The sequence below is a fragment of the Leptomonas pyrrhocoris genome, assembly GCF_001293395.1.
Source record: "Leptomonas pyrrhocoris isolate H10 chromosome Unknown, whole genome shotgun sequence".
Lineage (NCBI taxonomy): Eukaryota > Euglenozoa > Kinetoplastea > Trypanosomatida > Trypanosomatidae > Leptomonas > Leptomonas pyrrhocoris.
In genome coordinates, this window is record NW_015438385.1 from 92,316 (window position 1) to 117,113 (window position 24,798).

At 51.8% G+C, this 24,798-nt stretch overlaps 12 protein-coding genes across 24 annotated transcripts; all 12 read right to left on the minus strand.

Moving 5' to 3' along the window:
- Positions 1-99: 99 nt before the first annotated feature.
- On the minus strand, positions 100-1,823 carry ABB37_09120 (hypothetical protein; the record flags this gene model as incomplete). The annotated part of the gene is made up of 1 exon (XM_015808408.1): positions 100-1,823. The coding sequence occupies exon 1, from the start codon at positions 736-738 to the stop codon at positions 100-102; it is 639 nt and encodes a 212-aa protein (XP_015652861.1). The 5' UTR covers positions 739-1,823.
- A 936-nt stretch (positions 1,824-2,759) lies between these two features.
- On the minus strand, positions 2,760-5,015 carry ABB37_09121 (hypothetical protein; the record flags this gene model as incomplete). 2 transcript variants are annotated; one of them, XM_015808410.1, is made up of 1 exon in its annotated part: positions 2,760-5,015. In XM_015808410.1, exon 1 carries the CDS (start codon positions 3,654-3,656, stop codon positions 2,760-2,762), a length of 897 nt encoding a protein of 298 aa, XP_015652863.1. In that variant the 5' UTR covers positions 3,657-5,015. The 2 variants fall into 2 exon arrangements, with proteins under 2 accessions (XP_015652863.1, XP_015652862.1); XM_015808409.1 differs by having other exon boundaries at positions 2,760-3,667.
- Positions 5,016-5,803: 788 nt separating this feature from the next.
- Positions 5,804-6,609, minus strand: ABB37_09122 (hypothetical protein; the record flags this gene model as incomplete). Of its 3 annotated transcripts, none has more annotated exons than XM_015808413.1 (1): positions 5,804-6,609. In XM_015808413.1, the coding sequence occupies exon 1, from the start codon at positions 6,407-6,409 to the stop codon at positions 5,804-5,806; it is 606 nt and encodes a 201-aa protein (XP_015652866.1). In that variant the 5' UTR covers positions 6,410-6,609. The 3 variants fall into 3 exon arrangements, with proteins under 3 accessions (XP_015652866.1, XP_015652865.1, XP_015652864.1); XM_015808412.1 differs by having other exon boundaries at positions 5,804-6,586; XM_015808411.1 differs by having other exon boundaries at positions 5,804-6,583.
- A 1,194-nt stretch (positions 6,610-7,803) lies between these two features.
- ABB37_09123 (hypothetical protein) lies at positions 7,804-8,969 on the minus strand (the record flags this gene model as incomplete). 2 transcript variants are annotated; one of them, XM_015808415.1, is made up of 1 exon in its annotated part: positions 7,804-8,969. In XM_015808415.1, the coding sequence occupies exon 1, from the start codon at positions 8,482-8,484 to the stop codon at positions 7,804-7,806; it is 681 nt and encodes a 226-aa protein (XP_015652868.1). In that variant the 5' UTR covers positions 8,485-8,969. The 2 variants fall into 2 exon arrangements, with proteins under 2 accessions (XP_015652868.1, XP_015652867.1); XM_015808414.1 differs by having other exon boundaries at positions 7,804-8,967.
- A 655-nt stretch (positions 8,970-9,624) lies between these two features.
- Positions 9,625-10,579, minus strand: ABB37_09124 (hypothetical protein; the record flags this gene model as incomplete). 3 transcript variants are annotated; one of them, XM_015808418.1, is made up of 1 exon in its annotated part: positions 9,625-10,579. In XM_015808418.1, exon 1 carries the CDS (start codon positions 10,333-10,335, stop codon positions 9,625-9,627), a length of 711 nt encoding a protein of 236 aa, XP_015652871.1. In that variant the 5' UTR covers positions 10,336-10,579. The 3 variants fall into 3 exon arrangements, with proteins under 3 accessions (XP_015652871.1, XP_015652870.1, XP_015652869.1); XM_015808417.1 differs by having other exon boundaries at positions 9,625-10,481; XM_015808416.1 differs by having other exon boundaries at positions 9,625-10,450.
- Positions 10,580-11,331: 752 nt separating this feature from the next.
- Positions 11,332-12,412, minus strand: ABB37_09125 (hypothetical protein; the record flags this gene model as incomplete). The annotated part of the gene is made up of 1 exon (XM_015808419.1): positions 11,332-12,412. Exon 1 carries the CDS (start codon positions 11,995-11,997, stop codon positions 11,332-11,334), a length of 666 nt encoding a protein of 221 aa, XP_015652872.1. The 5' UTR covers positions 11,998-12,412.
- Positions 12,413-13,522: 1,110 nt separating this feature from the next.
- On the minus strand, positions 13,523-14,530 carry ABB37_09126 (hypothetical protein; the record flags this gene model as incomplete). Its single annotated transcript, XM_015808420.1, has 1 exon — positions 13,523-14,530. The coding sequence occupies exon 1, from the start codon at positions 14,186-14,188 to the stop codon at positions 13,523-13,525; it is 666 nt and encodes a 221-aa protein (XP_015652873.1). The 5' UTR covers positions 14,189-14,530.
- A 955-nt stretch (positions 14,531-15,485) lies between these two features.
- On the minus strand, positions 15,486-16,185 carry ABB37_09127 (hypothetical protein; the record flags this gene model as incomplete). Of its 2 annotated transcripts, none has more annotated exons than XM_015808422.1 (1): positions 15,486-16,185. In XM_015808422.1, the coding sequence occupies exon 1, from the start codon at positions 16,098-16,100 to the stop codon at positions 15,486-15,488; it is 615 nt and encodes a 204-aa protein (XP_015652875.1). In that variant the 5' UTR covers positions 16,101-16,185. The 2 variants fall into 2 exon arrangements, with proteins under 2 accessions (XP_015652875.1, XP_015652874.1); XM_015808421.1 differs by having other exon boundaries at positions 15,486-16,168.
- A 794-nt stretch (positions 16,186-16,979) lies between these two features.
- Positions 16,980-18,803, minus strand: ABB37_09128 (hypothetical protein; the record flags this gene model as incomplete). Of its 4 annotated transcripts, none has more annotated exons than XM_015808426.1 (1): positions 16,980-18,803. In XM_015808426.1, the coding sequence occupies exon 1, from the start codon at positions 17,667-17,669 to the stop codon at positions 16,980-16,982; it is 690 nt and encodes a 229-aa protein (XP_015652879.1). In that variant the 5' UTR covers positions 17,670-18,803. The 4 variants fall into 4 exon arrangements, with proteins under 4 accessions (XP_015652879.1, XP_015652878.1, XP_015652877.1 ...); XM_015808425.1 differs by having other exon boundaries at positions 16,980-18,770; XM_015808424.1 differs by having other exon boundaries at positions 16,980-18,764.
- Positions 18,804-19,121: 318 nt separating this feature from the next.
- ABB37_09129 (hypothetical protein) lies at positions 19,122-19,993 on the minus strand (the record flags this gene model as incomplete). Of its 2 annotated transcripts, none has more annotated exons than XM_015808428.1 (1): positions 19,122-19,993. In XM_015808428.1, the coding sequence occupies exon 1, from the start codon at positions 19,797-19,799 to the stop codon at positions 19,122-19,124; it is 678 nt and encodes a 225-aa protein (XP_015652881.1). In that variant the 5' UTR covers positions 19,800-19,993. The 2 variants fall into 2 exon arrangements, with proteins under 2 accessions (XP_015652881.1, XP_015652880.1); XM_015808427.1 differs by having other exon boundaries at positions 19,122-19,986.
- Positions 19,994-21,338: 1,345 nt separating this feature from the next.
- ABB37_09130 (hypothetical protein) lies at positions 21,339-21,773 on the minus strand (the record flags this gene model as incomplete). Its single annotated transcript, XM_015808429.1, has 1 exon — positions 21,339-21,773. The coding sequence occupies exon 1, from the start codon at positions 21,711-21,713 to the stop codon at positions 21,339-21,341; it is 375 nt and encodes a 124-aa protein (XP_015652882.1). The 5' UTR covers positions 21,714-21,773.
- A 1,320-nt stretch (positions 21,774-23,093) lies between these two features.
- Positions 23,094-23,733, minus strand: ABB37_09131 (hypothetical protein; the record flags this gene model as incomplete). Of its 2 annotated transcripts, none has more annotated exons than XM_015808431.1 (1): positions 23,094-23,733. In XM_015808431.1, exon 1 carries the CDS (start codon positions 23,562-23,564, stop codon positions 23,094-23,096), a length of 471 nt encoding a protein of 156 aa, XP_015652884.1. In that variant the 5' UTR covers positions 23,565-23,733. The 2 variants fall into 2 exon arrangements, with proteins under 2 accessions (XP_015652884.1, XP_015652883.1); XM_015808430.1 differs by having other exon boundaries at positions 23,094-23,730.
- Positions 23,734-24,798: the final 1,065 nt, after the last annotated feature.

Genomic DNA, 24,798 nt, shown 5'->3' on the forward strand with positions numbered 1-24,798 from the left:
AAACGAACAAAACCAGCGGAAATAATAAAAGAATGCGGAGAGGGTTGAAACACAGCAAAAGGTCGTTCTTATTTTTCTTATTATTCGTAAATTTAGCGTTTAATCCAAAACGGCGGTGAAGTAGGCGGCGGCGTGCAGCATCACGTCTTCCTCTGTTTCGGTGTGTATCGCCTGCCTCTGCACGGCTCGCTCAAACACGTAGTTCGGATCCTTGCGCATCCCACTGCCACAGGGTTGAATAAAATCCGCGCCAACACCGATCGCGCGAACGTCGGACGACTTCAGCCAGCGAAGCGGCGCGGCGGACGCACTCACCGCACCACCGGCGGCGGTGGCGGTGGAGACGGAGATACCAAAGCTGGACATCTCCGTCGCGCGGTTGCGGGAACTAAAGAGCGAGGCCGGCTCCGACTCCTCCCGCGCGCAAGACGTCGGTTTTACATCGGTGCGAAGGTTCTGCGACCGCGTCTGTGGAAGCAGCGGCGATGGCACATCTCGATGTCGTGCCATCGCTGTCGCGTCTCCGCCACATGCATTGGACGCGGGGTGAGAAGCGCTCGTCACGCTCGGGGTCAAGAGACGGGGGAGCGTGACCTCCGAGGTTTGCGGTGCTGGTGGGTACGACAGCGAGGGATCGTTCGGCAGCTGGGTCGCGTCGGCGAAAAGAGAGAGCGAAGCCTCAGCGTTGCCTGGCTTCGCCGTGTGCGTCGATTCGCTACTAGAGGACGAGTGGCTCATTGCTCCTCCGTGGGTGTGTGTCCCGCCTTCTTTTGATGTTGTAAATGACGGAACTAAGCAAGAAATATAAAGAACGCAACTAACGTGGAACACAGGTGAGAAATAAGCTCTATGTTGTGAAGGGGGAGAAACTCGTCTGAACAGGAGAAGTTAGGAAAAAAAAAAGAAGTCCAGGGATCTGAACGCTGGTTATATAAATAGCTTTTTGATCTGGCACCGGATCTTGGTGGGAGAGGGAGAAAGAGAAAAAACAACAAAGGTTAAAGAAAAGAAAAATAAGTGACGTCCTGTCTGCTGTTTGTCGTGTACCACGCGCGCAGTGTATAGAAGAGAGAGAAAAAAAAGAGGCGCCAGGTACGCGAGGCGCAGACGGAAAGTTCAGGGCGAACAGCAAGAACAGATATCAAACAAAAAAACTCAACTTAGTGTTTATTCGAGAAATGGAAAGAAGACAACTGAGAAAAATGACGAGCAGACAACTCAGAGGGATTATTTTGTTTTATATTGTTCTTCAGTTGGCCGTATTCAACGTTCCGGGAACAATTCATGTACTCCCTTTGCTGCGACCTGACGGTCTGGCGGTCGAAGAAGAAGAAAGAAAAAAGAAAGCCGCACCAAAAAATACTTAAAGAAACACTTAGCTTAACGAAGGGAGTCGATGCGTTTTTTTTGTTTTTTAATCTACACGACAGCAAATAAACACCAATCGGTGCAAATGTGTATCGCCGTCCTCTGAGGATAAGTGGAAAGGCCTCTAAGAGAGAGGGGTTCTTTGCTGCTGAAAGGCGCTGCGCAAAGGAAGTAGCAGCTACGCCTGCCCGAATGGTACCGTCAGTGCGCCGCCACGATTCTTTCCCACGACTCTCGCCGAGGAAGGAAGGAGAAGAACACGAGCACGACGTACGCGTCAACCGTACGTGAAGGGCAAAGCTACCAAAGGAGGAACAAACACTTTTTATTTTACTACTTCGGATTCCGGGTTTGTTGATGGCAGTTAAAAGAAGCCGTACTTCCTGTTCGCGGATATATACAACAGAAGCAGAAATGATGTTTATGATTAGCGTCGTGGACGACGTGAATAGAACTGCGTTGGTGGGGTGTACGAGTAGAGGGAGTAAAACGCCGATGTCGGAGGTCCCAGTGGAAGAGGAGGAGGGGGAGGGGAGAACAAGAGGACAGAGTGCTGGCGCAGAGGAGGGCTTGGACGAAGGGAGCGAGAACGAACGAGGCGACGATGAGGATCTAACCAATGGGCTGGAAGAAGCGATGCGCTCTGCACTCCATCGCTCGAGGGCCTTCCAAACGAGGCTGTGCGTCATCGTCCGTTGCTTCACATGTAAAATGAACAGCGGCGTTCGAGATTATGCATAAGATCAAGATTTCCATTACACTTGAGGGGTGCTCTTTTCTTTAGGGCGGGGGCTGCGCTTTTGACAGCAGAAAGTGGCCCTGAATGCATTAGCCATATTTAAAAAAAAAAAGAGACGCAAAGCGACGCGTTCATAGCGGATGGTCTAACGGGAAGAAAAGAAAAAAACGAAACCAAGAAGAAGGAAAAGTGCGATGTACCCCTTGAGAGTGCGCACCGTCTAGCACGGCAAGGCAGTTAACAATAATAAGTAAAGGAGTGATAAAAGCATCGAGACACCACGTTTTGGAAAGAAATCAGAGTAAAGTCGCAATAATCATTAATACAATACACGTTTCGCTGAAGAAACAGAAGCAGCAGCAGCCAATATGGATAGAGATGTCTCCTTGAACATTTCTCCATTCGGAGGAGAGAGCAAAAAGCGGGTGCGACTCATATATACATGTTCTACAGCCGCGATATCCGCCACTGTGCTTCAGAGTTCGATATCATCATTATTGTTATCATTAAATGCTCCTTGGTACGATGGACAAGGAACGAAACTCGCAGTCCGCAGGCAACGTCTTCATACAGTTGCCGCAAAGCGAACTGCAGCAAGAAAAAAAAAGTTAACGCGGTTCTCTGTATACTCACCTCGTTAGGAATCGCTGCCTTACACATCGGTGGCTGGTGGGTGGGACGAGTCCCCTGCTCTGTGGAATCCGGTCAGGACGCACGTGTCCGGCACCGCCCGTCGCAGCGCCCGTGCCAGCAGATGGAGATCGGCGGTCGTCATCGTGCGTACCATCCACACCTCGGTGATGAACTCCCCGTACCCTGTGAGGACTGCGGAGCCGCCCGCCTTCTTATATCGACCGCTCGGGGCGGGTTGCAGGTCACGATCTCGATGCGCTGAGGAAGTTGCCGCTGACGCTGTCTGCGACGTGGTCGTCTCATCCTGCCGCACGATCCTCTTCTCTTCCTTCGTGCTGCTAACGGGGCGGCCAGCGAGGTAAGTGCTCGGCACCATCTTGGCGCTGGAACCAAAAAGGCGCGTGAGAAACGAAAAGGCCGAAGGCTTCACACCCACAATGCCCTTGATGCACACCGTCCGCTTCGCCTCGTCACTCTGGACGCACTCGCCGATGCGAAGACTGTTGTAAGTGGGCCACACCTTCACGGTGTCGACGCGCACCATACAACGATAGAACAACTCCGTCGCCTTCTCGGCTTTACTTATGTAGAGTCGATGGTGCGTAGAGTCTAAGGTGAAGACGCGGGTGTTCCAGGCATCCTCGTTGAAGCGGCCTTGCTTCTCCACCACAAATTGATGGGGCAGCGGTCCGGATGTTCGATGGCTCGTGCTGCTGCAATGGCGGTGACAGAACGAGGGCGGGTGCGTCTCTAACGCTGCTTCTACGTTCGATCCGTTTCTGTGGTAGCACTGCGTAGCCGGCGCCGCTGCCTCCGACGCACCGTTACTTTCCTCAGCTGGGGGCTTCTTGGTAGAGGAGGAGGTGAGCACGGGGGCTCGTGTAGGACGAGACATGAGAGCAGGAGCTGTGGACATCGCAGTCGCTCTGCGAGTGCATAAACCGAAAACAAACAAAAATGTTATTTCACACGGAAGAGATCGAAAGGAAAGCGTCAAAATCAGAGAAAGGGCGGCACAGCAGATAGCAATAAACCACGGAGATACGTCGCGAACAAAAGGTACGCAAATTCCGTGGGAGTGCTCTTTGCGACCACGAGTTGCGCGGAAACGCCGCAACGACGAAGTCTCATCGCTATGAAAGAAACATCAGCCCCCAGGAGGCGGTGGAGATCCCTGTCGAAGTCCCCGTCAGCTGCGACCGACCAAAGAGCGCAGACCGTTAGATTATTTTACGTCAAGCAAAGTATGCTTGGTAAGATCGCTCGTTAAGAGCGCCAGAGAAAAACAAAATGGAGTAGAAAATGGAGAGCAACGGGATCTTTCCTCATTTCCTAAGGAAGGATAAAGAGTACAAACGAAGGACGGTGACGCAATTGAAAAGGGAAAAAAGGTCAATACGGAGATGGAGGCCTCTCCCGAACGGTGCGAGCAGAAAACGTTCGCAGCGGGCGCCGTTTGAGCTCTCACCTGTAGATACGGTAAATGCGCAGGACAAAAAAAACATGTCCTTCTCTTTTACTCACACCTCACCGTAGTTCTGCCGTCGAGGTAGAAAGGCCACCGCTTCCACAGTCACCAGCTGGTACAGCCACATCGGTGCGATCTCCGCTTGTGTGAAAGACACACCGTGGTACACGCTTACCTGCGCCGGTCACCTCATGCGCTGCATCAGGCAAGGGTGAGAAGCGCTACCCAGACGGTGTCATCTTCAGCAGTCGCCTCCGTCATGCAACACCTGTACTGCCACATACAAAGCGGGAAAAAAAAACCTGATGCTGCGCGGAAGGGACAGCGAGTCGTACTGGATCACACATAACGAAGAAGACGCCTCTCCAGTCTTCAGAAACGGGCTCTGTGCATTCGCAACGCCACACGAGATAAGGAAACGCTGGATGTAAACTTGCAGTGCTTAACAGGCAGTACAAGAAGTGAAAGAGAAGCCGCGTGACGGCTTTGAAGACTGCGTTTACCGCTGGCCGAGCAACAATGGTTGGAACCGCGGAAGAACACGTTGTTGCTTTCAAACACATTATCCGGCATCAGCGCCCATCTTTCTGTCGACTGAAAAAAGAAGATACTCGAAAACTCCTTTTCCTGGTGCGCAGTGGATAATAAAAGAAGACCGTCAGCACAACGCAGCTGAGCGGAGCGTGCCGCCAAGACGCAGACGCACTTCAACGCTGAAGGAGACATCGACAGCGTCCGCTAAATGCCGATGTAGGCCGGAGAACGGCGGACTCTCAGCGAAAACAAACAGCGTGCCATTCGTCGACCTATATCGATATGGCAGGCGAGGGAGAGCAGAGGAGCATCAAAGCACGCAAAGAAGGAAGACAAGCGAAGACGACATCAAACGACACGGGCGAGACAACAACGAGAAAGGAATGGGCACACCGCAAAAAGTTCCTCTGTGGAACACATCCACTCTCACACACACAGACAGAAAGACACAACGACTGCGTGGTGTATCGCCGGCCCTGACAGAGGTTCACCTTGTAATGCTCCTCTGATAATACGAAGGGCGGTTCAATCTTCATAAGCCAATGCTGCGTATGTAGAGATTCCTTCTCCTGTTGTCCACCCATCACATCGTTGTGTCGGTGGCTTCCCTCAGCACACGCCTTGAACCAGAGAAGCAACGCAAAAAAGGAGACAAAGAAAACCGCTGCGTTGTCTGACTTGCCGAGTGGGTCCGAGGGACCGCAATGAATCGCACGGTGCACGGCGAGAAGCTGTCAGAAAAAGAGTGGAAAAAAAAGTACAGGTAATGTATAGCGGTGTGTTTGATACAGCGGTGATGCCGCCTTCAAAAAAGAGAAAAAATCAATGGAATGATTAACTTTCTTTTAGAAATGTTTTTTGTTTGTTTTATAAGCAAGTACCGGCGGCACCAAAGGGAGTGGGGGTCGTCACAACCGTAGGGCATTAGGTGGTAACTCAAAGAGCAGTGCAATCTGTATAATGATAAGCAACGAAATCACCCGCGTAGTCGCAATGAATCTCTTAAATGAACAACAACACACAAACAAACACAGCAGTTGGCAAGTTCGTTTCCATCCAGTCTACCTCGCGTTGAGCCTGGCCGTCTCCGCCGACTCCCCCACCGGCTCCTCACCGCAGATGGGTGGTGCGACGTGAACGGTGCCCTTCACACTGCCCGGGTTCATCACCGCGCTTTGAAAGGCGACCAGCAAAGGCTCCATGTCCTCTCGCGTCATGCATCGCAGCATCCACACGTCCGAGCAGTGCACTTTACTTGACGGGGTTATGTTGTTGACAGGAAAACCCCTCACCATCGCGGCAGCACTTCGCTCCAGTGCGCTGTGCTCCTGCGCAGTGATGCGGCGAGTGCGTGGGTGAAGAATGTATGAGAAAGGCGAGGCGGTATCGCTGTGAAGCGTGCTGCCCTTCACACAAAACGTGAGCTCACTGTCTCCTAGGATGTACGCGTTGGAGTGAAAGAACCAGCTATAGTGCGGCCACCACTTCACCTCCTTTATCGCCACCATGACGTGGTGTTCGATATGGCTCACGTTGCGGCGCTGACTCAGGTACAGGATGTGGTTCGCCACGTCAACCGTTAGCACGCGTGTGCTCCACATGAGCTCGCTGGAGTTGTTCGACTTCTGCACCACGAACTGCAGCATTCCTTGAGGGGCGTCGACCATTAGTCTGATATGTTTAATGTTTTTGAAGTTGGCACGTGTGCTTTGGCTGCGTGACTGTGGGATGTCTCGCAAAAAGAGGAATATAGCGTTAGCACACTGCAGCGACGGGAAGCCGGTGTGTGTGACACGTTGCGCGGAAGGCTTTTCTGTCCCACCTCGTGCGCACAGAGTACCTTCTGTACCACAGGAAACAGGAACGCTTGTAGAGATCCGAGAGGTGGAAAGGGTTGGGAGAAAGGCGGCATTCAGCAATGAGAAGACAGTAACGGGAAGAAGCTACCACAAACAGTTCCACGGCACTTTTCGGCACACACGCACACGCATATTCAAAAAACAACTGCTGCCACCGTTGATCAGAATATATATATATAAAGAGGCACATACGCAGTGTACTCGCTGGCCTCTCTTCATCCACCCGTCACACTTCGACGCTCCAGAAAGGGTAACGCATTTAATGCTCACTGATGTGACAGTTGTCTCCTCTGTATTTTCCCCTTTAAAAATATATACAGATGTGTTAGGCAGCTTGGTGTGTCAGCGCCATCATACCACAAACGGAAGAAAGCTGAAAATAATGTCTACTTCAAATAAGTGGGACTGCAGACTTCGTGGAGCTGCGCTCCTCCGTCAGCACACCGGCGAGACAGAGTGGACGTACTCCAGCTGCACTTGGTTATACGCTGTGGGGTGGAAGAAAGAAGAAAAAAGTTATTTTTACAGACAACAAAACAACAGCGTAGACGGCGCCCATATCTTTCCTTTAAAAATGAGAGGAGGAAGCTCATAAGAAAAAAAATTAAAACAAACAAAGAAACGTCAGAGGATTGCTGTGGCAGAGATCGGAGAAATACCGTTTCTTGCAGCAAAGGGGGCGGGCTGAGACGCCTTGATACGACCCTGCTTTCACGTGACGCCGCTGAAGGCAACAAGAGGAACAAAGAAAAGGGGAATCGCACAACACATCAACACAAAAATAAACAGGAAATACAAACACAATGTATTAAAAGAGAGAAAGATAGAAAGCGAAAGGTATTCATTAGCTGATTATTAATACCATGACGATTTGTTTGGCCTCAGTATCGTGGAAGTCACCAGAAGACGTAGTAGCGTGTCTAGAAGCCTCGCCGCGACTCGAAAACCAAACACACAAACAAAAACAGCAAACCTTCTGATGCAATCCACCGCCATCAGCGACACAACCATGTAAAGAGCGGACGAAAAAAGATAACACGTGTGTGCGTTCTACAGCCCGATCGTCCACTTTCGTACTTTTTCCAGGCACCAATGAAGCCTCCGCTGCGCGCACACCCGGCTGCACATTCTTCATCGTCGTTACGAACCGTTGAACATGAGTCAAGGCAAACAAAAACTAGTTATCTTTTGAAAGCGTGGAGCTACACCAGCCTCATTTCGGCGTGTATACCACTTGCACCGCCGGCATTTGTCCACTCCTGCTGGATCACCTCCAAGTCGTGCTCGGCGGTGCTGCCCAGCAGCTGCTTCCGTTGCCCTTCCGCGTTCTTCATGGCGTATACCAGCCTCAGTGCCAACACGTACGACTGGAAGGTGGTAAAGCGGATCATCCAGACCTCGCTTGCTCGCCCCAGCACCTTCTCCACGGTGCGCGGTTTCTTCGTACCATCGCCGGCGATAAAGAGGAAGTCGGACGCCGTGGACGACGGATCAGAGAGCAACGTCACGCTAGGCGGGGTCGAGTCTCTCGACGGAGGCTGCGCCTCTGCGACTCCTGCAGTGGCGGTGACCGCAGCCCGTCCGCACGTGACCGCTTCCCTCCGCGAAAAGTCCGGCACCGGCACCACCGTGCCGACGAAGCGCACCGTCATCTTGGCCTGGATGGAGTTGATGTACTCCTCCAAGTCGCGCTGCACGAAGTGCGGCCACATCTGCACCGACTCCAGCTGGATCGAGTGGTAGAGGATATTCTTTGGATGATGGCAGCGGCTGATGGTGAGCGTGCCGCTGGCGACGTCGATGGTGAGAATGCGTGTGGACCAGTGTCCCTTCTCCCACGCACCCTGCTTCCGCACAGGGATCTGCACGACCCGTGAATTCATTAGGCAGCAAATTTACAGGAAAGAAGAAAGTGTATTACGAGTGACCGATCGAGCGAGAAAAAAAAGAAGGGTGCTTAGGTGATATGTAACTTGGAAATTTAATCAAAACTACCAACGAGAGTTATAGCCGAAAAGAGAAAGAAAAAGCGACGAAGCCAGAAAGAAAAAGGCGCGTGGGTCCGCAAACACGACCGCTGCCCGCGCACTGCAGACGCACTCGTCTACAACACGATCTTAGAAAAATAAAACAAATTTAGAGAAGTTATTTGCGATGAAAATGTGATGTGGAAAATGAGAACAGACCGAGGAGGAAAAACGGCTCTCTGTGCAGAACGGAAGGGAAGAAGAAAGGCAAACGAAAGCGCAACAACGAGTTGTGAGAGCGGCTGCTGCGTGTGATTGCTTCCAAGCAAACTATTCTCTCTCTCACAACTAAGAAAAACGATTTCAATGTTTGGAGTCGCCGCATGCAACTTCGGTTGCTTTGGTGAAAACCAAGAAGGAAGAGGTAGACGAAAGGAGAAGGAACGGGGAAAATTCCAATGATCGTGGAGAAGGCGACATCGCAAGGGAACATCTCTTTTTCATAAGGGAGGGGGGGGGGGCGATGTCCGTTGTTAATGCTGTGAGAGACACTTCAGCTCATATTCGTTGTTGTTTGGGAGGCGGAGGTTGGACGTGAGAAGAGATCCATCGGAGACACAGCTGGGCGACGATTTTCGAATCCCACGTACCTCGCTTAAAACACGCAGGTCAAACTGTAGAACGGTGTTTCTCTTTAGACGTCTTGAAAACTGAAACAAACTCGGAAGGCTAAAAAAAAGTGTTATTACGTCCCCACTTGAACTGCACCTCCATGAGGAAATTTAACGCCATGACACAAGCACAACACTTCAGAATCACATGGGACGATGGCGATGCGCTCAGGTCGCGCAGGATGCACCAACACCGTTTTAAAAGAATGTGCTGAGAGGAGGAAAACTATTTTTTTTAAAGGAAAACGTATTGTTGAAGAGCATTTAAAAAATGAGAATTATCCAGTAACGCAATCTACGGAAACTTAGTTTCGAGCTGCTGGAAGCCATGCAAAGGGAGGCAAGAAGAGAAAGGAGGGAAACATATAGAGAAGAAAACAACTCGTTACGTCAGCGTGGCCGCCTCGGTGTCGAGCCCGGCAATGGTTTTTCTCTGCGCCCACGCCGCTCTCACCGCGACGAAGTCTTCCACGACGTGGGGGCCGAAGAGCGGCTTCCCGACCACCGTTGAACGGCTCATTCGCTGCAGCAGCACCAGCGCCAGCTCGTACGACTTAAACGTCGTGAAGCGAATCATCCACGCATCGGCCTCGCCTTCCGCGAACTCGCTCAGCGCGCGGCTTTTCTTGGTGCAGTCGCCGGCTGAGAAGGCGAAGGGGGAGTTGTTCACCGGCGACGTCCCCCCTGCCGAGTGCTGCGATGGAGAGGGCAGGGATTGCTGCACGGGGGACTCGCTCTCCGCCGAGCGCGTCGCAGTGACCTCTGACTCATCCGTCAGGTGCCCCATCGTGTCCTCCGTCACCGTTGTCACCTCTTGTGAGAACTCTGGCACCGGCACCACCTTCCCCGCAATGCGCAGCGTCATCTTCGCCTTGAGGGAGGTGATGGCACTCTCGATGCACTCCTGCCCAAAGCGGGGCCACAGCTGCACCTTCGTCACCTTCAACGAGTGGTAGAGGACGTTGTTCGGGTGGTCGTTGCGGCTGATGGTGACGGTGGCCGTGGCGATGTCGATGGTGAGAATTCGGGTCGACCAGTTACCCTTCTCCACCCGTCCTTGCTTGAGGACGGGGATTTGGGCTCGCTGAGAAAGCATGAGATAAGGATCGAAAAGGGGAAAAGATGAATTACCTTATATTAAAGAGCAAAGCACACTTAGCAATTGTAATGACTTTCGACTGGATGTTGACGCGGAACAGAGCAGCAGGCGCTACATGCACAAGTAGTAAAAGCAAAATGCGCTTACAAACGGTGTGACGAGGTCACACGCACGGCGAGAGATAACAGGAAAAATCGAAGTAGGCGTAGTGTGACGCAGCAGTGAAAGTTGATTTCCATGCTTCGATGGCGAAGGAAGCACGAGAAAGGAAGGAAGAGGGAGTTTAGATGGGGAAAAAAAAGAAAGGCGACGGTCGAGCAGCCACCCCGAAAAAGATAATCATAAAAGAAAGAGCTCCTACGTACGAGTGTGGGAATGGAACGGTGCGAGGAAAAGCCCTCAGGCAGCAGTACCACACAGCAGCAAAAGACTGTCAAGGACTTCTCTTCTTCCCCATAGCTTGTTTCTCTTTTTTGCGAAGGGGGGGGAGGAGGGAGAAAGCAATATTTATAGGAGTTTTGATAGAAGCCCTCAAAGGATACCGAAAACACTTGTCGGACGACAGTCACAGAGAAGCAGGAAAAACAAAAACACTGGTGAAGAGCTAAAGCGAAAGGCTGCGGTAAAGCGATCGTATTCCAATCAAAAAAAAATAATTTTACAAAACTACAACAAAAAGAAAAGAGAAGAGGAAAAAGAACTCTACATTGCCGCAACACACGGGGGAGAGATTTCTCGCTCGCATGGGAGGTTAAAGGAAAAAAAAAGAACGCATTCGAACTGCACGCCTTTCGGGTCACAAACCGCAACAAACGGACTGCTGAATAAAAGCGGCGCAGAAGGCTGCTACGCCTGACTTTATTCGTAAAAGATGGAAAAGGAGGAAAAAAAAAGGTGGTAGCACGCTCCCCACTCCGGGATTTGACGTACGCGTAACGAGGAAAGGAGAGCATTTCACGTCGATATGGAAAGCAAGCAACAACAAGAAACCGGTCAAACGATCGCCCCTCCCACGCTCACGTCAACAACGCTGCGCTGCTTCATCCAGGCTGTCTTGATTCGCTTCAGGTCCTCTTCCGCGTACGGACAGAACTGGCGTACCTCAACGCTCTCTTTATTTCGCATTCGCAGCAGCAGCCGCACCGCCAGCTCCAAGGACTCAAAGGTGGTGAACTGAATGAACCACGCATCGGACATCCAGTTCATGCTGGACGTCAGCGGCCGGCTCTGCTTTGCGCTGCCACTGTTTGTGACAGAGAAGCCAGCTGGCGCCGCCGCGGTGTTCGGTGAAATCAAGGCCGACGTGGCGGGCGAGGACAAGGAAGACGGCATTTGCTGCGGCGCATCGCCACCGCCTTCCATAGCCGTCGAGGCCTCACCTGAAAACTTCGGAACGGCAACGACCTCGCCCATCATGCGCAGTGTCAGCTGTGCCTCCAGCGAGTTGAAGTTCTCCGTGATGCTCGACTGGGCAAAGCGTGGCCACATCTGTATGCGCTCTACTCGCAGCGAGTGGTAGAGGATGTTGTTCGGGTGATTGTGCCGGCTGATGGTGACGGTAGCCGTGGCGACGTCGATGGTGAGAACACGGGTCGACCACGCACCATTTTTGATCGCTCCTTGCTTCAACACCGGGATCTGCACTCTCAGCGGGAGCATTGGAAAAAGTAATACCGTCTCTCGGGTAAGGAGATGTGATAATGAATCAGAATTGAGAACAAAAGAATCTTAAGCTGCGCAGTGGAGTGAGTCCTAGACGGTGTGGAGTCGAGTCAATCGAGAGAAAGCAGAATGATCGCGCTTGTGCACGTGGTCGATGCACAGCCACAGACCGTACAGCAGCAATACAAAGGAAAAATGAGAACAACACTTTACAAATAGGAAAATATGCAAGACAAATTACCGCGTCAACCTGAGATACTCCGCAGCGTTGACTATGCAGCTTATCACTAATTGCTGTTTTTCGTTTCCGTCGTCGACTGCGGTGGCTGGCATGACGGACAGGCGTGGGGTCAAACGTGTGCCGTCAAATTTCGTGACGCCTTTGGGCAGAGCAACAACAAGAATCGGCCTCTTGGGACGATGCACGACACAAGAGAAAAGAGAAAGTCACCCTTTACAAGGGGTACAGAAAGAAAGGAGGAAGAACAAAATACCTTCAGCAAAAATCTGAGTCTAGTAGCGACCAAGTAGCACTTCATAAACATCGGAACTTCATGAGAAGTAGTGGGCTACTTGACATTGCACAAGTCTCGTAACGCGCGCACCATGTAACGTTGCTGCTACAATGCGGCACTGATTAAACGTCAAGCATTCGCCTGCGTTCTAATTTCTCCTCCTATCAGATTTCTTTCTTACGGTGCCGATGACAGCTTAGCGAAACTGTTGAGAATCCAGTGGTTTTCAATTTGGAGAGGCGTCTTCTTGACTTCAAGGTGCACTTTGGTTTTCTTTGTTGTTAGGGCACTCGTTCTACTTTACGGGACCCACTGGAAGCGCCAATGCACGACGAACTCGTGTCTTGCTGCCTCACCGCCACACCAAAAATGAATTGAGGGATCACACTCGCACAGACACACAACAGATGACGCTCTTCATTGACGGCGTCGGCAGGTGATCGGCACACATACACACGAAGAGAAAGAGAGATGGAAGGCACCGAGGAGAACACGGAAGGCGAAACACATGATGCTTCCTGTGTGCCTGGCACCGGCAAGTCCTTCACAGATACTACAGAGCATGAAAAGGATTCTTCAAACGCCACGCAGCCTCGCACTCGGCGCATTTCTCGTTCACTGATATTCACAAGAGAGTTTACAAGCACATACATGATAAGAAAAAAGGAGACCAATAGCCACCTTGATGGAAATAAAGAGAACTCGGCCAGGTTAAGTCGATGCCAGGCACTTGAAAAAAGGAAAGCCACAATAGTACTGAAGAAGGCAGCCATTCGTCCGTTTGAGCAGCTCCGGGAGAGAACACGATGAAGCCGGAGTCGTTCGTGAAAGAAGATAGCACCCTTTCGCGGGCACGGTTGCCGTGAAAAAAAAAGTGATTAAAAAAAGGAATACGCCTGTGGGAGGAAATGGGCGGGCGTTCATGCAGCACGCAACAAGCTTAACGCCGAATACAAGGTATACAAACTTGCATCGGCTTAAACGGGAGCTGCTGTGACTCCCTCATATTACGCACTGGACGCTTTGATCAACGCCTGTTTGGCCACCGCCGCATTCGTTGCGAACCGCACCGCCAAGGCGCGCCTCACCGCAGCCAAGTCACCGGCCACGTGATCGCCACACACATTCCTCACCCCGCCGTCCTCACTGCGCAGCCGCTGCAGCAGCGCCACGGCCGCCTCGTAGGACTCAATCGACGTAAATCGGATCAACCATACTTCGTAGAGGCCGTCGATCGCGTCGCCACGCAGCGGCCGGCTCTTCTTACTCGAGTCACCCGCCGTAAAAGCGAACTTTTCAATGTTCGGCACCGCCCCGTCGCCGTGAGGAGCCGCAGCCTTCTTCGTCGTCGGCTGCGAGGACGACGGCGTGCCGGAAGCGACATCGTCGTCGTCTTCAATGAAGATCGGCACGAGCACCTCCGCGCCGATAATGCGAAGAGTCATTTTGGCGTCCAACGACTCGTAGTCGTCGTCCAGCTCCGTCGGCTTAAAGCGGGGCCACATCTGCGCTACCTTCACCTTCAGCGAGTGGTAGAGGACGTTGCTCGGGTGGTTGTGACGGCTGATGGTCACAGTGGCCGTCTCCGTGTCGATGGTGAGAATTCGGGTCGACCACCTGCCTGGCGCGGAGGTGCCTCGCTTGCGCACCGCAAACTGAGCTCGGTAGGACATTATTCACCCCAGAAGAAGGGGGCGAAAATGCGGAGGAGGGGACCCCGCGTTGGTGCGCCAAGGGTGTCAATGCAGCGGGAAGACGTGTAGCGCAGGATTGGCAGCAACGGCACGAAAGGGGAGAGAGAGCAGAAAGAAACGAGAGACAGAAGAAAAAGATTTAATAAAATGGGTGCACGTGGGCTACAGGAGCCCTCGGTGGGTTCTACGCGGGTTTGACTCCCTCGAAATCACGGCCGCTTCTACAGCAAGAAAGTACTGAGAAGAGAGGAGAGAGAGACAACAAACAAAAAAGTCAGCTATAACGTAGCTGTAACGACAATGGCATCATAGCGGGAGATCTGTAGCGCTCAAAAGATAATAAAAAGAAGAGGGAACCGGAAAGAAAAGAAGTCGCAGGAGCATGAGAGGAGTTGGGAGACGCACTTTTAGAAAACACAGTTGAATTGCAGGCCTGTCTAACGCACGAAGGTCCCTCTTTCAGGCTGATAAGCCATGGCCGCGCCGTCATCTTGTGCATCCGCCGTCATCACAATATATATATATTAAGAGAGCTAGAAACAATACAGAGGCCTCGCACCGTGCATAGGAAAGCCTTGACATTCTTTGCAAGACGTGTTAAGAACGGCTTAAGAGATCCGCGCAACTCAATCGAACGGGTTTCTGTGTGTCCTTCACGGTCATGGGATAAACGAGGCGAATTCGAGCGTTGAAAAGGTCCGACTCAGTGCGGGAAGGGACACTGAAAAGGGAAGAGAGAAGGAATCAGAAACAAAAAAGGGCCAATTGTTTAATATGAACGAACGTTAGACGCCGCCTCTGAACGGCACGCGTTCATTTCTGCTACGGAAAAGGAAATGGCATCGAGAGCCACGACCGATGCGGAGAGCACAACGCCTTTTGTGTATACAGCATGAGAAGGGGAAAATAACCGATTGGAAGACCATAAAATAATGCGAAATGCTTGGTTAAAAGCAGTTGATCAAAAAGAAAAAAGGAAGAAGAAAATACTCGTCATTGAATGCCTCATCAACTGTAGGCAGGCAATAGAAAAGATAGTCTTATCGGGGTCACTTTTACCACGTCCACAAACACACACACAATCATCAGCTTGCAGCTGCATTTCTATGTGCTTCGTAGGGTTGTAAAAGAAGCAGCCATTCGGCACGCCGTTTTCTATACCGCCAGTTCTCAACAGTATTCCTTCTCGTGAAGTATGGGGAGAAGAAAACGATCAACTTGTGCTCTACAGTGATGCTCCACCATTGGACGTGTTCGTTGACCGTCAACTGGACTCTCAGAGGAGACCCACTGACACTACAGCGGGCCCCGCCAGCAGCCCTGTCACACCGAACTCCTCCCCACTGCGTCCCTCGTTGAAGCGCACCTGTAGCATGCGGTGCAGCATGGCCACCACCGCGTCATAGGAGCCCTGTGTGGTGAACCGCACCACCCACGAGTCGTACCCGCCGGTCTCCACCGGTCGACTCTTCTTGTGTGGGTTGCCAGCCGTAAACGCGTACGGCATGGCGGGGGCGGCGGGGGCGGCGGCGGAGGAGGCGTCGGAGGCCCCGTCGCCGGCGCGTGGCGCAGGGCTGAGAGGCTGCGACGCCTTCTCCTCCACCTCGTATATCAGCGAAAAGCGCGGAACGGGTACCTCCACACCGAGCAGGTACAAGGTCCGTTTTGCTTGAAGGGAGTTGAAGTCCTCCCCGATGGTGCTTTGAGGAAAGTGCGGCCACTGCTCCACCGCCGACACCCGCACGGAGTGGTAGAGGACGTTGTTCGGGTGGTGGTGGCGACTGATGGTGACCGTGCCGGTGGGCTTGTCGAGGGTGAGGATGCGCGTGGACCAGCTGCCGGTGTCATCCCGCCCTTGCTTCTCGCAGCTGACCTGAATTCTATCGGACATGATTGGATAGAGAACGACAGAAGAAGCGCAAAGGATATGGAGGGAGGATTTTCAAATACAACGTGCTCTCGCGGTGATGCGCGTCTGACAAACGCACGAAGGTGAAGAAGAAAAGAGGAGGTGGATTCAAAAGAGGAGTTTCAAAAGGTGCTTTTACGTAGCCATTCACTCATCACTTACACACTTGGAAAAGAAGAGCCGTGTTCCCGTTCCGTCGAAGAGCAACACGGGGACCCCTACTCCGCGGAAGTTCGAAAACACAGTTAAGCAACCGGCGACAGCAGGAGCACAGCTCTGTGCCGTTTCAATGAGAAGACCGGCAGATAGAGTGAGATACCCGTCGTAACACGCCGTAACCTTCCAGCTAGCGTTGAACGAGATCGCGCTCTACCTCGCGCAGATACATACATTATTTGCATTGCACTGAATCACTACAAACACGATAAAGAGACAGAAACAAAAAACCGCAAAACGGTCTAGTAAAGAGAAACCAATAAGAAAAGTTGGATGGTATAAAGAAGCAAGCTTTATGAGACAGCAACCAGGTCCCGGGGAAGCACAAAGGGGTCGCTTTCACTTCTAGAAGAAAAGAATGAGAAAAAACTCAAGTTTGCAGCCATGTGCTGCACGAGATGGCCCCGATGCCGGTAGCCGCTCCCGTAGGATGAAAAAGGAAAGAAAAGGAACCTATCTTCATAAAACTTGCTAGAGAAGAAACGAGAGAGCGGCCGCTGCAGACTTAGATAACGGCCTCGCGAAGACCTACCACAGCACTCAACGTACGCACCACCGCCGCATCTCTTGAAGAAATGCTGCAGATGGAAACGAGGAAAGGGCCAGCGTTGAAGGCCCTCTGTGCGACGAGGCAGGTACACCAAATCACTGGAACGCGCTGCCACGTCTCCGTGATCGGTGCGAGGGGACCGTCGTCACACTTAGCGCTCCGAGAGCGCCAGCAGAGAACGGCACCTCCTTCGTACACGTCCCAACACCGGGCAGGTTCTCCTTCTTCGAGAACTTCACGCCGGGCAGTTGCGCCAGCGCTTGCACCGCCACATTGTACGGCGCCTTCGAGGTGAAGCGAAGGACCCACGCATCGAACTTGCCCGGCTTCTCACGCCGCGACCTGTTGGTGACGCGTGTCGCCACTGCGGCAGAGGTGTTGTTCACCGCAACCGCCGTGAGAGGGGTGTACGCCGCTGCCGGAGGCAGAGAGGGCGGAGGGAAGGACGTCCCCGACAGAGCTGCCATCCCAGCATGGGAGCTGGGGAGAGGAATACCGACCACTGCCACTTCCTCCGCGGCGACGTCTGGCACCGCCGCTGTTGTGCCAAATATGCACAGCGTGAGTTTTGCTTCGTTGGAGTAGTAATCGTCGTTGAGCATCTCCAGAGAAAAGTGCGGCCACGTCTGCACGGCGGAGGGGAGCAGCGTGTGGTAGAAGACGTCGGTGGGGTGTTGGTGGCGGCTGATCGTCAAGGTGCCGCTCTGCCGGTCCATCGTGAGTACCCGCGGTGACCAGCTGCCGATTCGGTGTGTGCTTTGCTTGACACACTCCATCTGGACCATGCTGGGCGACACGGTGCTTGGTGCCGGAGAGAATGGGAACGCCATTTCGCCGTCTCGCGGAGAGGCGACCGTATCGATGGCAGCAGCGAGTTACTTCGGTGTGGGTGCGCTCGTGAGGTGCGCTCGTGAGGTGCGCTGAAAGAGAGTAAAGAAGAAAGAGAAGAAAAGGAGTCGTTTTCAAGTGTAGGTAACGGTAGATTCTCAGCGGAGCTGGCGCAAGGACGAATGCACACCATAAACGTTTAACTCCTATACCAACAGAGAATAACACGCATGAAAAAGAAACAGGAAGAAAAAAGAGAATAAAGGCGTATCAGATAGTAGTTGAAGAAGGCAAAGCGTTTCGTGTGTTATGAGTTGCGTCAACGTAGAGCTACGCGTGCCAAGAGAAGAGAGAACCAGAGAGATCGAAATATATAGAGAGAGACTGATAGCGACAGCGCAAGTCTTTCATGAAAGAGCCGAGGAAACACGCGCTATCCCGTTTTCTTAACGAGGCATCGCTTCTACCGCGGTTTGAATGCGCTGCCTCATTGCATTTTAACTCAGACGTGAGAATGCAATGAGCCGCATGCCGGTAGCTGACGTTGACTGCAACGTGGGATGATGAACGGCTCCATGCAACCCATTCGAATCTTTCCAATCTCACACCTTGTCGTTTTCTTTTCTACGACACATAATTGGTAGAAAACACGCAAAAGCAATGCAGCGGCTTTATATGTTTTTGAACTGGAAAAGAAGAATAGTAGTAGCGGGTGCAATTAACTTGAAAGCCCCCACAATTAAAAAAGGGGGCGGTGTCTAAGCAGCGTTTCGATGCGTGCTCCGTTATTCCGACTGTTTAACTAGACAGAGACGGGTGTGTTCGTACATCTGCACTCATCAACACGGAAGCCCTTACTACCGTTGCGCTTCTTTTTCTTCTTTTGAGAATAACGTGGCCGTCGAAAGGGCCTTCCGGACGCCTTTGTTTTCCTTACCAGAAAAAACAAAAAGCGTAGAGCACGCGGTTTACGGCGTTTCGAATTGAGTTTTAAAGAAAAGGGGGAGAAACGGCGCATCGACAGTGCTTGAAGGACGAAGACGAGTTATGACTCAGTCTTCATTTTTCACGAGATTTGTGCGAGCAGCCGCTCCATGGAGAGCGCCGTTTCCAATGAAAGGACGAACGATAACAAGAGAGAGAAAACAAAACAGGAGAAGAAGAAAGGTAGTAAATAGGAACGCTTGCATAGAGGTCTACACGCACACCTCTGACGGGGCAGAATAGGGAGGAACGGAGAAATATGTATAAAACAGCAGATAAGCCATCGAGTAATCCAAACTCGGTTTCTGAAGAAGCAACGAGGAGAGCATAGATAGTCTGCCTGCTGTCCTTCTCAACTCAACGTACACTCCAAAGGGACGGCGGAGCCGCACACAAACATATACAGGAGACGAGCAAAAGAGCCACTACGCCAGAGCGAGTCCCGTGTGGTGAAACTGTTCCCACTGCGATCGGATCGAAGCAAGGTCACTCTCCACATCCCCTTCCACCACGGAAGACGACATCACGCCTGCCATGACGAGCTCATCGTCCAGAGGATCGCCGTCGTTGCGGCCTTCCGCACACGCCGCGGCGGGGGTGTCAGCGTTCTCCAGCGCAAACGCCACCGCCGCTTCTTCTTTACTCGTCTGCGCAGGCGACGGCGAAGTTCCTGTCAGAGTCTTCGGATGTGAGAGGGGTCGAAATGCCTGAAAGAGGCGAACTGCTTTTTCTAAATCCGCAAAGGTGGAGAAGCGCAGCATCCACGCGCGCTGATCTTCTGAGGCGTCGCGCTGCGTGTAGCGGTAGACGACCTGTGGGCCATCTGCCCGGGTCACGACGCGCTCACCCAGCAACACTGCCATTCCTTTTACCCGCAAGGTGAGCTTCGCCTCCATCGAAGTCGCGTCTTCGCGGATGTGCGCCTCGTTGTAACGCGGCCACATCTGCATGCTGGTCACGTGTAGGCATTTGCGGTCATGCTCGTCGGTTTGTGCTTTGTGGGAGAGTGCGGCGACGCCGAGGATGGGGCAGAGGGAAAGGACCCGCTGTGACCAGTGGCCACGCTTCCACCTGCCGCGCTTCGTTACGACGATCTGTTCCATTCAACTGAGGGAAGCGGTGTACTCGGTGTGTAAGGGGCGGAACAGTCACGTAGATGTTTATTCTCTTTTTAAAACTTGGGAAATCTTTTTAACACCTTCACTGAGCTTGAGAGTCGGCAAAGACAGCAATCGCAATAATAATAATAATAGTGTTAATACGAATACCGTAGAAGTTTACACCTTATGCTTTATCCTGTATCAATGGGATGTAAGAGAGAAGTTTTTTAAAGGGAAGGCATTCACAGACTGTAAGAGGAAGGCAACCAAGCGTTGAGCGCTATCGGAAAGCCGCGCGAACACAGTGCATTTTCTGGCTCGCTAAAATTCATGTGGGTACCGCGTTCATGATAATGCCGCATGGAGGGTACAGACACCCACAGAATAAATAAGCAGCTTCGATTGCAAGAAAAAGTCTGTTCAGTAGCGACCCAAGGCAGCGTTGACCTCTTAAGCCAAAAACCGTTGTTCTTCACGTTTCTCCTTCCAGCTGTACTCATGACGTTGACGCCAAGAGGCGTTTCTACTTGAAAGCCACGACAAGACGTGTCGAAATCGGTGAGGCCGCGACAGCAGCGTTGAATGGGGAGCACAAAATCCGCGCTGCAACAGCACACACACACATACTTGGCATTATTGTAGTTAGACTTACGCGACAATGAAAACGAAGAAAATCATTTAGTGGCAGAGACCCATCGAAAACAGTTTCTCACAGCCTCCGTCAGCGACTACGACGAACGCTGCCCCCCGCACGCCGAGCTCTTACGCCTTTTCTTGAAGGTGATGGAGAAGAGTCGCAGCGCACGACAACTTTCATTCACAGACAGGTTACAAAATCAAACGCAATTGCCGAAGCGAGAGAGAGAGAGAGACGAGCAGTAACATCGTGCGCCGACATATGAGTCGATGTGAGAAACAGCACTTTAATGAATATTGAACGAGCCAACCGAACAGGCAAACTTCACCGTCAGTTCACCAATAAGTGTAGCAGCGCACAGAGAGAAGATATAATTCACGAAACATGAAACAATGATAGTGGTGGTATATAATAATAATGATAATAATAATAAAGAAGGGAATAAAACAAAATTACGTGCTGCACTCGTTTTTCAGCAGCAGTTAAGAGTCAGACGAGAGAGAAAGAGCGGCACGCGGTGGAGAACACCCGAGAGAGGCAACGAAAAGACATTAAGCTGGCACATCGTGTCATTTGTTGATCACCGCGCATGTCGTGTTTACGTTACACTCCATTCTATAAGAAAGCCATGATGAACAGCGTGCCACTGCCTACCGCTCGGCAGCATCATCAGATCTGCCTACGCCTGTCTGTGAGGTGGCTCCGGCTGACACTGCTCACGAATTACACGAAGCTCCTCCTCCAGATCCCCCGCAATTATCAATGTGACGGCTGGCGTGTCCACCTCCTGCTTCACCTCCTCCCCGTCCCCGCCAAGGTCACCCACCGTTTGGGCGCTGGCCGCACGTGCGGTTGGTGCAATCGTGTCGCCGACCTTCATGGACTGAAAGAGACGCACCGCCCTCTCAAAGTCCTCGAAGGACGAAAAGCGAAGCATCCAGGTACGATGTGCCGCCCGGGGTCCGGGACGCGTGAAGCGATAAACCTGCTGCGTCCCCGGTCGGTGTCTTCACCTCACGAATGCCGATCTTTGCCGGCAGCCCCTTCGCCCGCACCGTCAGTTTCGCCTCGGTAGACTGGTAGCTTTCCTTAATGTGTTTTCCCTGGTACTGGGGCCATACCTGCACGTTCGCCACGCGCACGCACTCGTACAGCTTGTCGTCCTGGGCGTCTTTCGATGTGATGGCGGCGAGGCCCAGGTTGGGGTGGAGCGACAGCACACGCTGCGTCCAGTTGCCGGACTTGATGCTGCCCTGCTTCACGACGACGAATTCCTCCATGGCGGAAAGCTACACCGCAGCAGGAAACGGAGAGAGCAACGATTCGGTTTGTTCTTTCTCTGGAGAGGGAGGGGGAGAGGAGGAATGCGGTGAAGGTGACGACAGTGTCGGGGCGTCGTGCGCGGAGCAGAAGGAGGAAAGACGAAGATGGTGATTGGAGTTGTGCATGAGATAGCGGGGAAGAGGGGTGGGGTGGGAGGGAAGTGGATTACACCGCATTTGTGGAAAGACAACACAAACGGGGCACCCGCATAGAGGAAGGGGTGCAGCTGCAAAGAGGCACTCTCCATCTAGAGAAAGGAGCCCATAACGTTTCGCGCAAGACAGTGTAAGCGCTGTGATCGAAAGAAAGCAGAGTGACTTGCGCTCTGTAAAGCCATTGACCGTGCGCGGCACTGAAATGTCCGTTATCAACAAGCAACTATGCTGCGGTTTCTCCTTCGCTTTTACACGTTTCGACAACAAGACTTACAAGAACAGTTTGCCCCTAAAAAGAAAAGCATACAATACGCAGAATCACGCCGCCACACATCAGCGGCCAACAGCGAGGCGGCGCATGCACGCACGAAGCGGAGAACTCCACATTTAGAAAAAGGAAGAAGAGAGAGAAAGATATAGTGCTGCATTTAAAAATGAAATGAGGTGTGGGCGCTTCGTAGCCACCAAGTAAGCGCCATCACTACGACAAGACGCATTTTTACTCTCACTTACCAGGCTGGATAGGAACTCGAACGTGAAGGAATAAAGCTGCCAGGCAGTTGTGCCGAGACACATCAGCAGCAGCTTAAGAAAGAACGAAGCAACCGAGAAGAGGGCAAAACACACGGCAGGAATAGAAGGCTCGGTTCTCCTTCGTTACGTGAAAAAAACAAACCTGCAGAAGATAAACAGAACAATTCAAAGGTCAGTCTCAAAGGTGCTGAAAGCAAAAAATAATAATGAGAGATGGATCAGAAAATACAAAACAAAGTTCAATCGAAAGGTCGAGATGAACGCGCCCGTGGTCAGAGCAGACGGCAGGTGCTTTAAGTAGATTCGAAAAGAGGAAAAGCGCGGCAGCTCGAGAGAGAAAAGGCAAAGATAAGAATTTAGCTCTCGTCTGATGATCGCGCGCCGCAAGCAAACGAAACCAGTTTTACGCCACAAGGTAGAGTAACGATTTATTCTTGTTAGCGTATGTTAAGTTTGAGTTTATTTCAAAAAAAGAAATTTTGCAGACAGAGAAAATGAGAAAATGAGAGGAAGGTACTATTGTCTTTATCTTCGCTTCGAAACGGCTCCGAGGAAAGCCCAGACTTTCAAGGAAAAAAAAGTGAAAATGAAGTCGGAGAGTGCGCAGCGGCGTCGGCGCTTTGGAAGTGGTTCCTTGTCTTGGCAACTTTAGCGGACGGAGACGGCCGTCGACGGCACCTCCGTATTCTGCTCCGTCACGGGAAGGGACTTCACCCGCGGCATACGCGTAAAAAGCTCCTTCGCCCTGTTCAGCTCCGCCTCGGAGGCGAACCGGATCATCCACGCGTCATCCGCCACCTGGAACCCCTTCACAAAGCTGTAGCGCGTCAACTCCGCCCCGTTTGCCTTTGTCACCGTCTCCCTCATGGTGCCAAGCGCGCCTTTGACGCGAAGGGTCAGCTTCGCTTCCGCCGAGTCGAAGCTCTCGAAGAGGTGCACCCGGCGGTAGGCGGGCCAGACCTTGTCACTGCGGATGCGCATCGATTGGGTGAAGTGGTCTGTCGCGTCGCTCGCGGAGCTGAGGAAGATGACACCCATCATGCGAGAGGCGGAGAGGATGCGTGGATTCCAATTGGTCATCACGTGACTACCCTGTTTTGTGACGTTGAATTCTTCCATGTCGTCTGAGTGAACGGTGCTGCACTTATTCCTAATAGTACTACTACGTGAAGGACGACGAAGAGCGCGTGACGGGTTCGATGAACGTGAAAGCGTAAGGGCAGCGGGAAAGTGCAGTATTGTAGATGTGTTTAAGAACCCTTGTAGCAAAGATGGACGCGGTCTCTTCTGGAGGTGTTCGTTGCAGGAAGAACGAAGTTGTAAAAGCGAGGTAGGGAAGTACAGAGAGAGAAGTACAGAGCGTACACGATGCCGTTAATGCAACTGAAGCCCTTGAGGCAAGACCGCACGTTGTATCATCACGCTCCGTCGAGGCCACGTGAACGGCAAAGAAAATACGAGATACGCATTCAAAGGCGCAGAACGAAAACAGAAGGAAACATTTTCCGGCAACGAAGAAATGCAGTGGCTTTTCACCACAGTCCACGATGAAAAATAAAACACATGAGCCGCCTGGCCTTTATCTTTAAATAGCATTTTAAGGTGGAAAAGCACCGAGTCCTGGAAGCTCGTTCTCTTCCTTTCTTTCCTGCTGCTCAGAAATCGTCCATACAAAAGCAAAAGAGGTTAGTAAAGTAAAAAAAAGGAGAAAAGGTCTCGGTGGTGAGAGATCAGCATCAACAACAAAACACACTTGAAAAGCGTTAACGCTGAATAATGATTAAAGCCGTTAAGTCTGTCCTACTATACATCACCATTCACACACAGTTTTTTTTTTTGCCTTGCAGGCCGTTCCAAGCACGTCTAAACTGGCGCCTCCATCAATAAGTGTCCTGTTCATTACGAGGTTGCCAATGTTCTACAAGCAATAAGAATTAAGTAATGATATATACCTTTATTACGATGAACGGGAGTTTGCTTTTCCCGTCGGGTGGTGGTGTTCTCCACGTTCACAGCCGACGCCTGGTTGCGGCAGCGCAAACACTTCCAACACCGCGGCGCTACACGATCTTTGCTGCGACATGCCGTCTTACAAGAATTCCACAAAGAAGGAAAAAGAGCATTCTTATTTACAACAAAAAGAAGAAACGCGTCCGTTGCATCTTCTTCTAAAAAACGAAGTAATTCGCCGAACCCCAACAACTACCATGAAGTTGCATCCATTTAAGATAAGCAGGGATAACGGTACACACGATCCGCCATCACTGGAGCTGTACAGCGGCGAAAGAAAGACACGAAGATACAAAGGTTTATATATATATATATATATATATATATATATATATACGAGTCG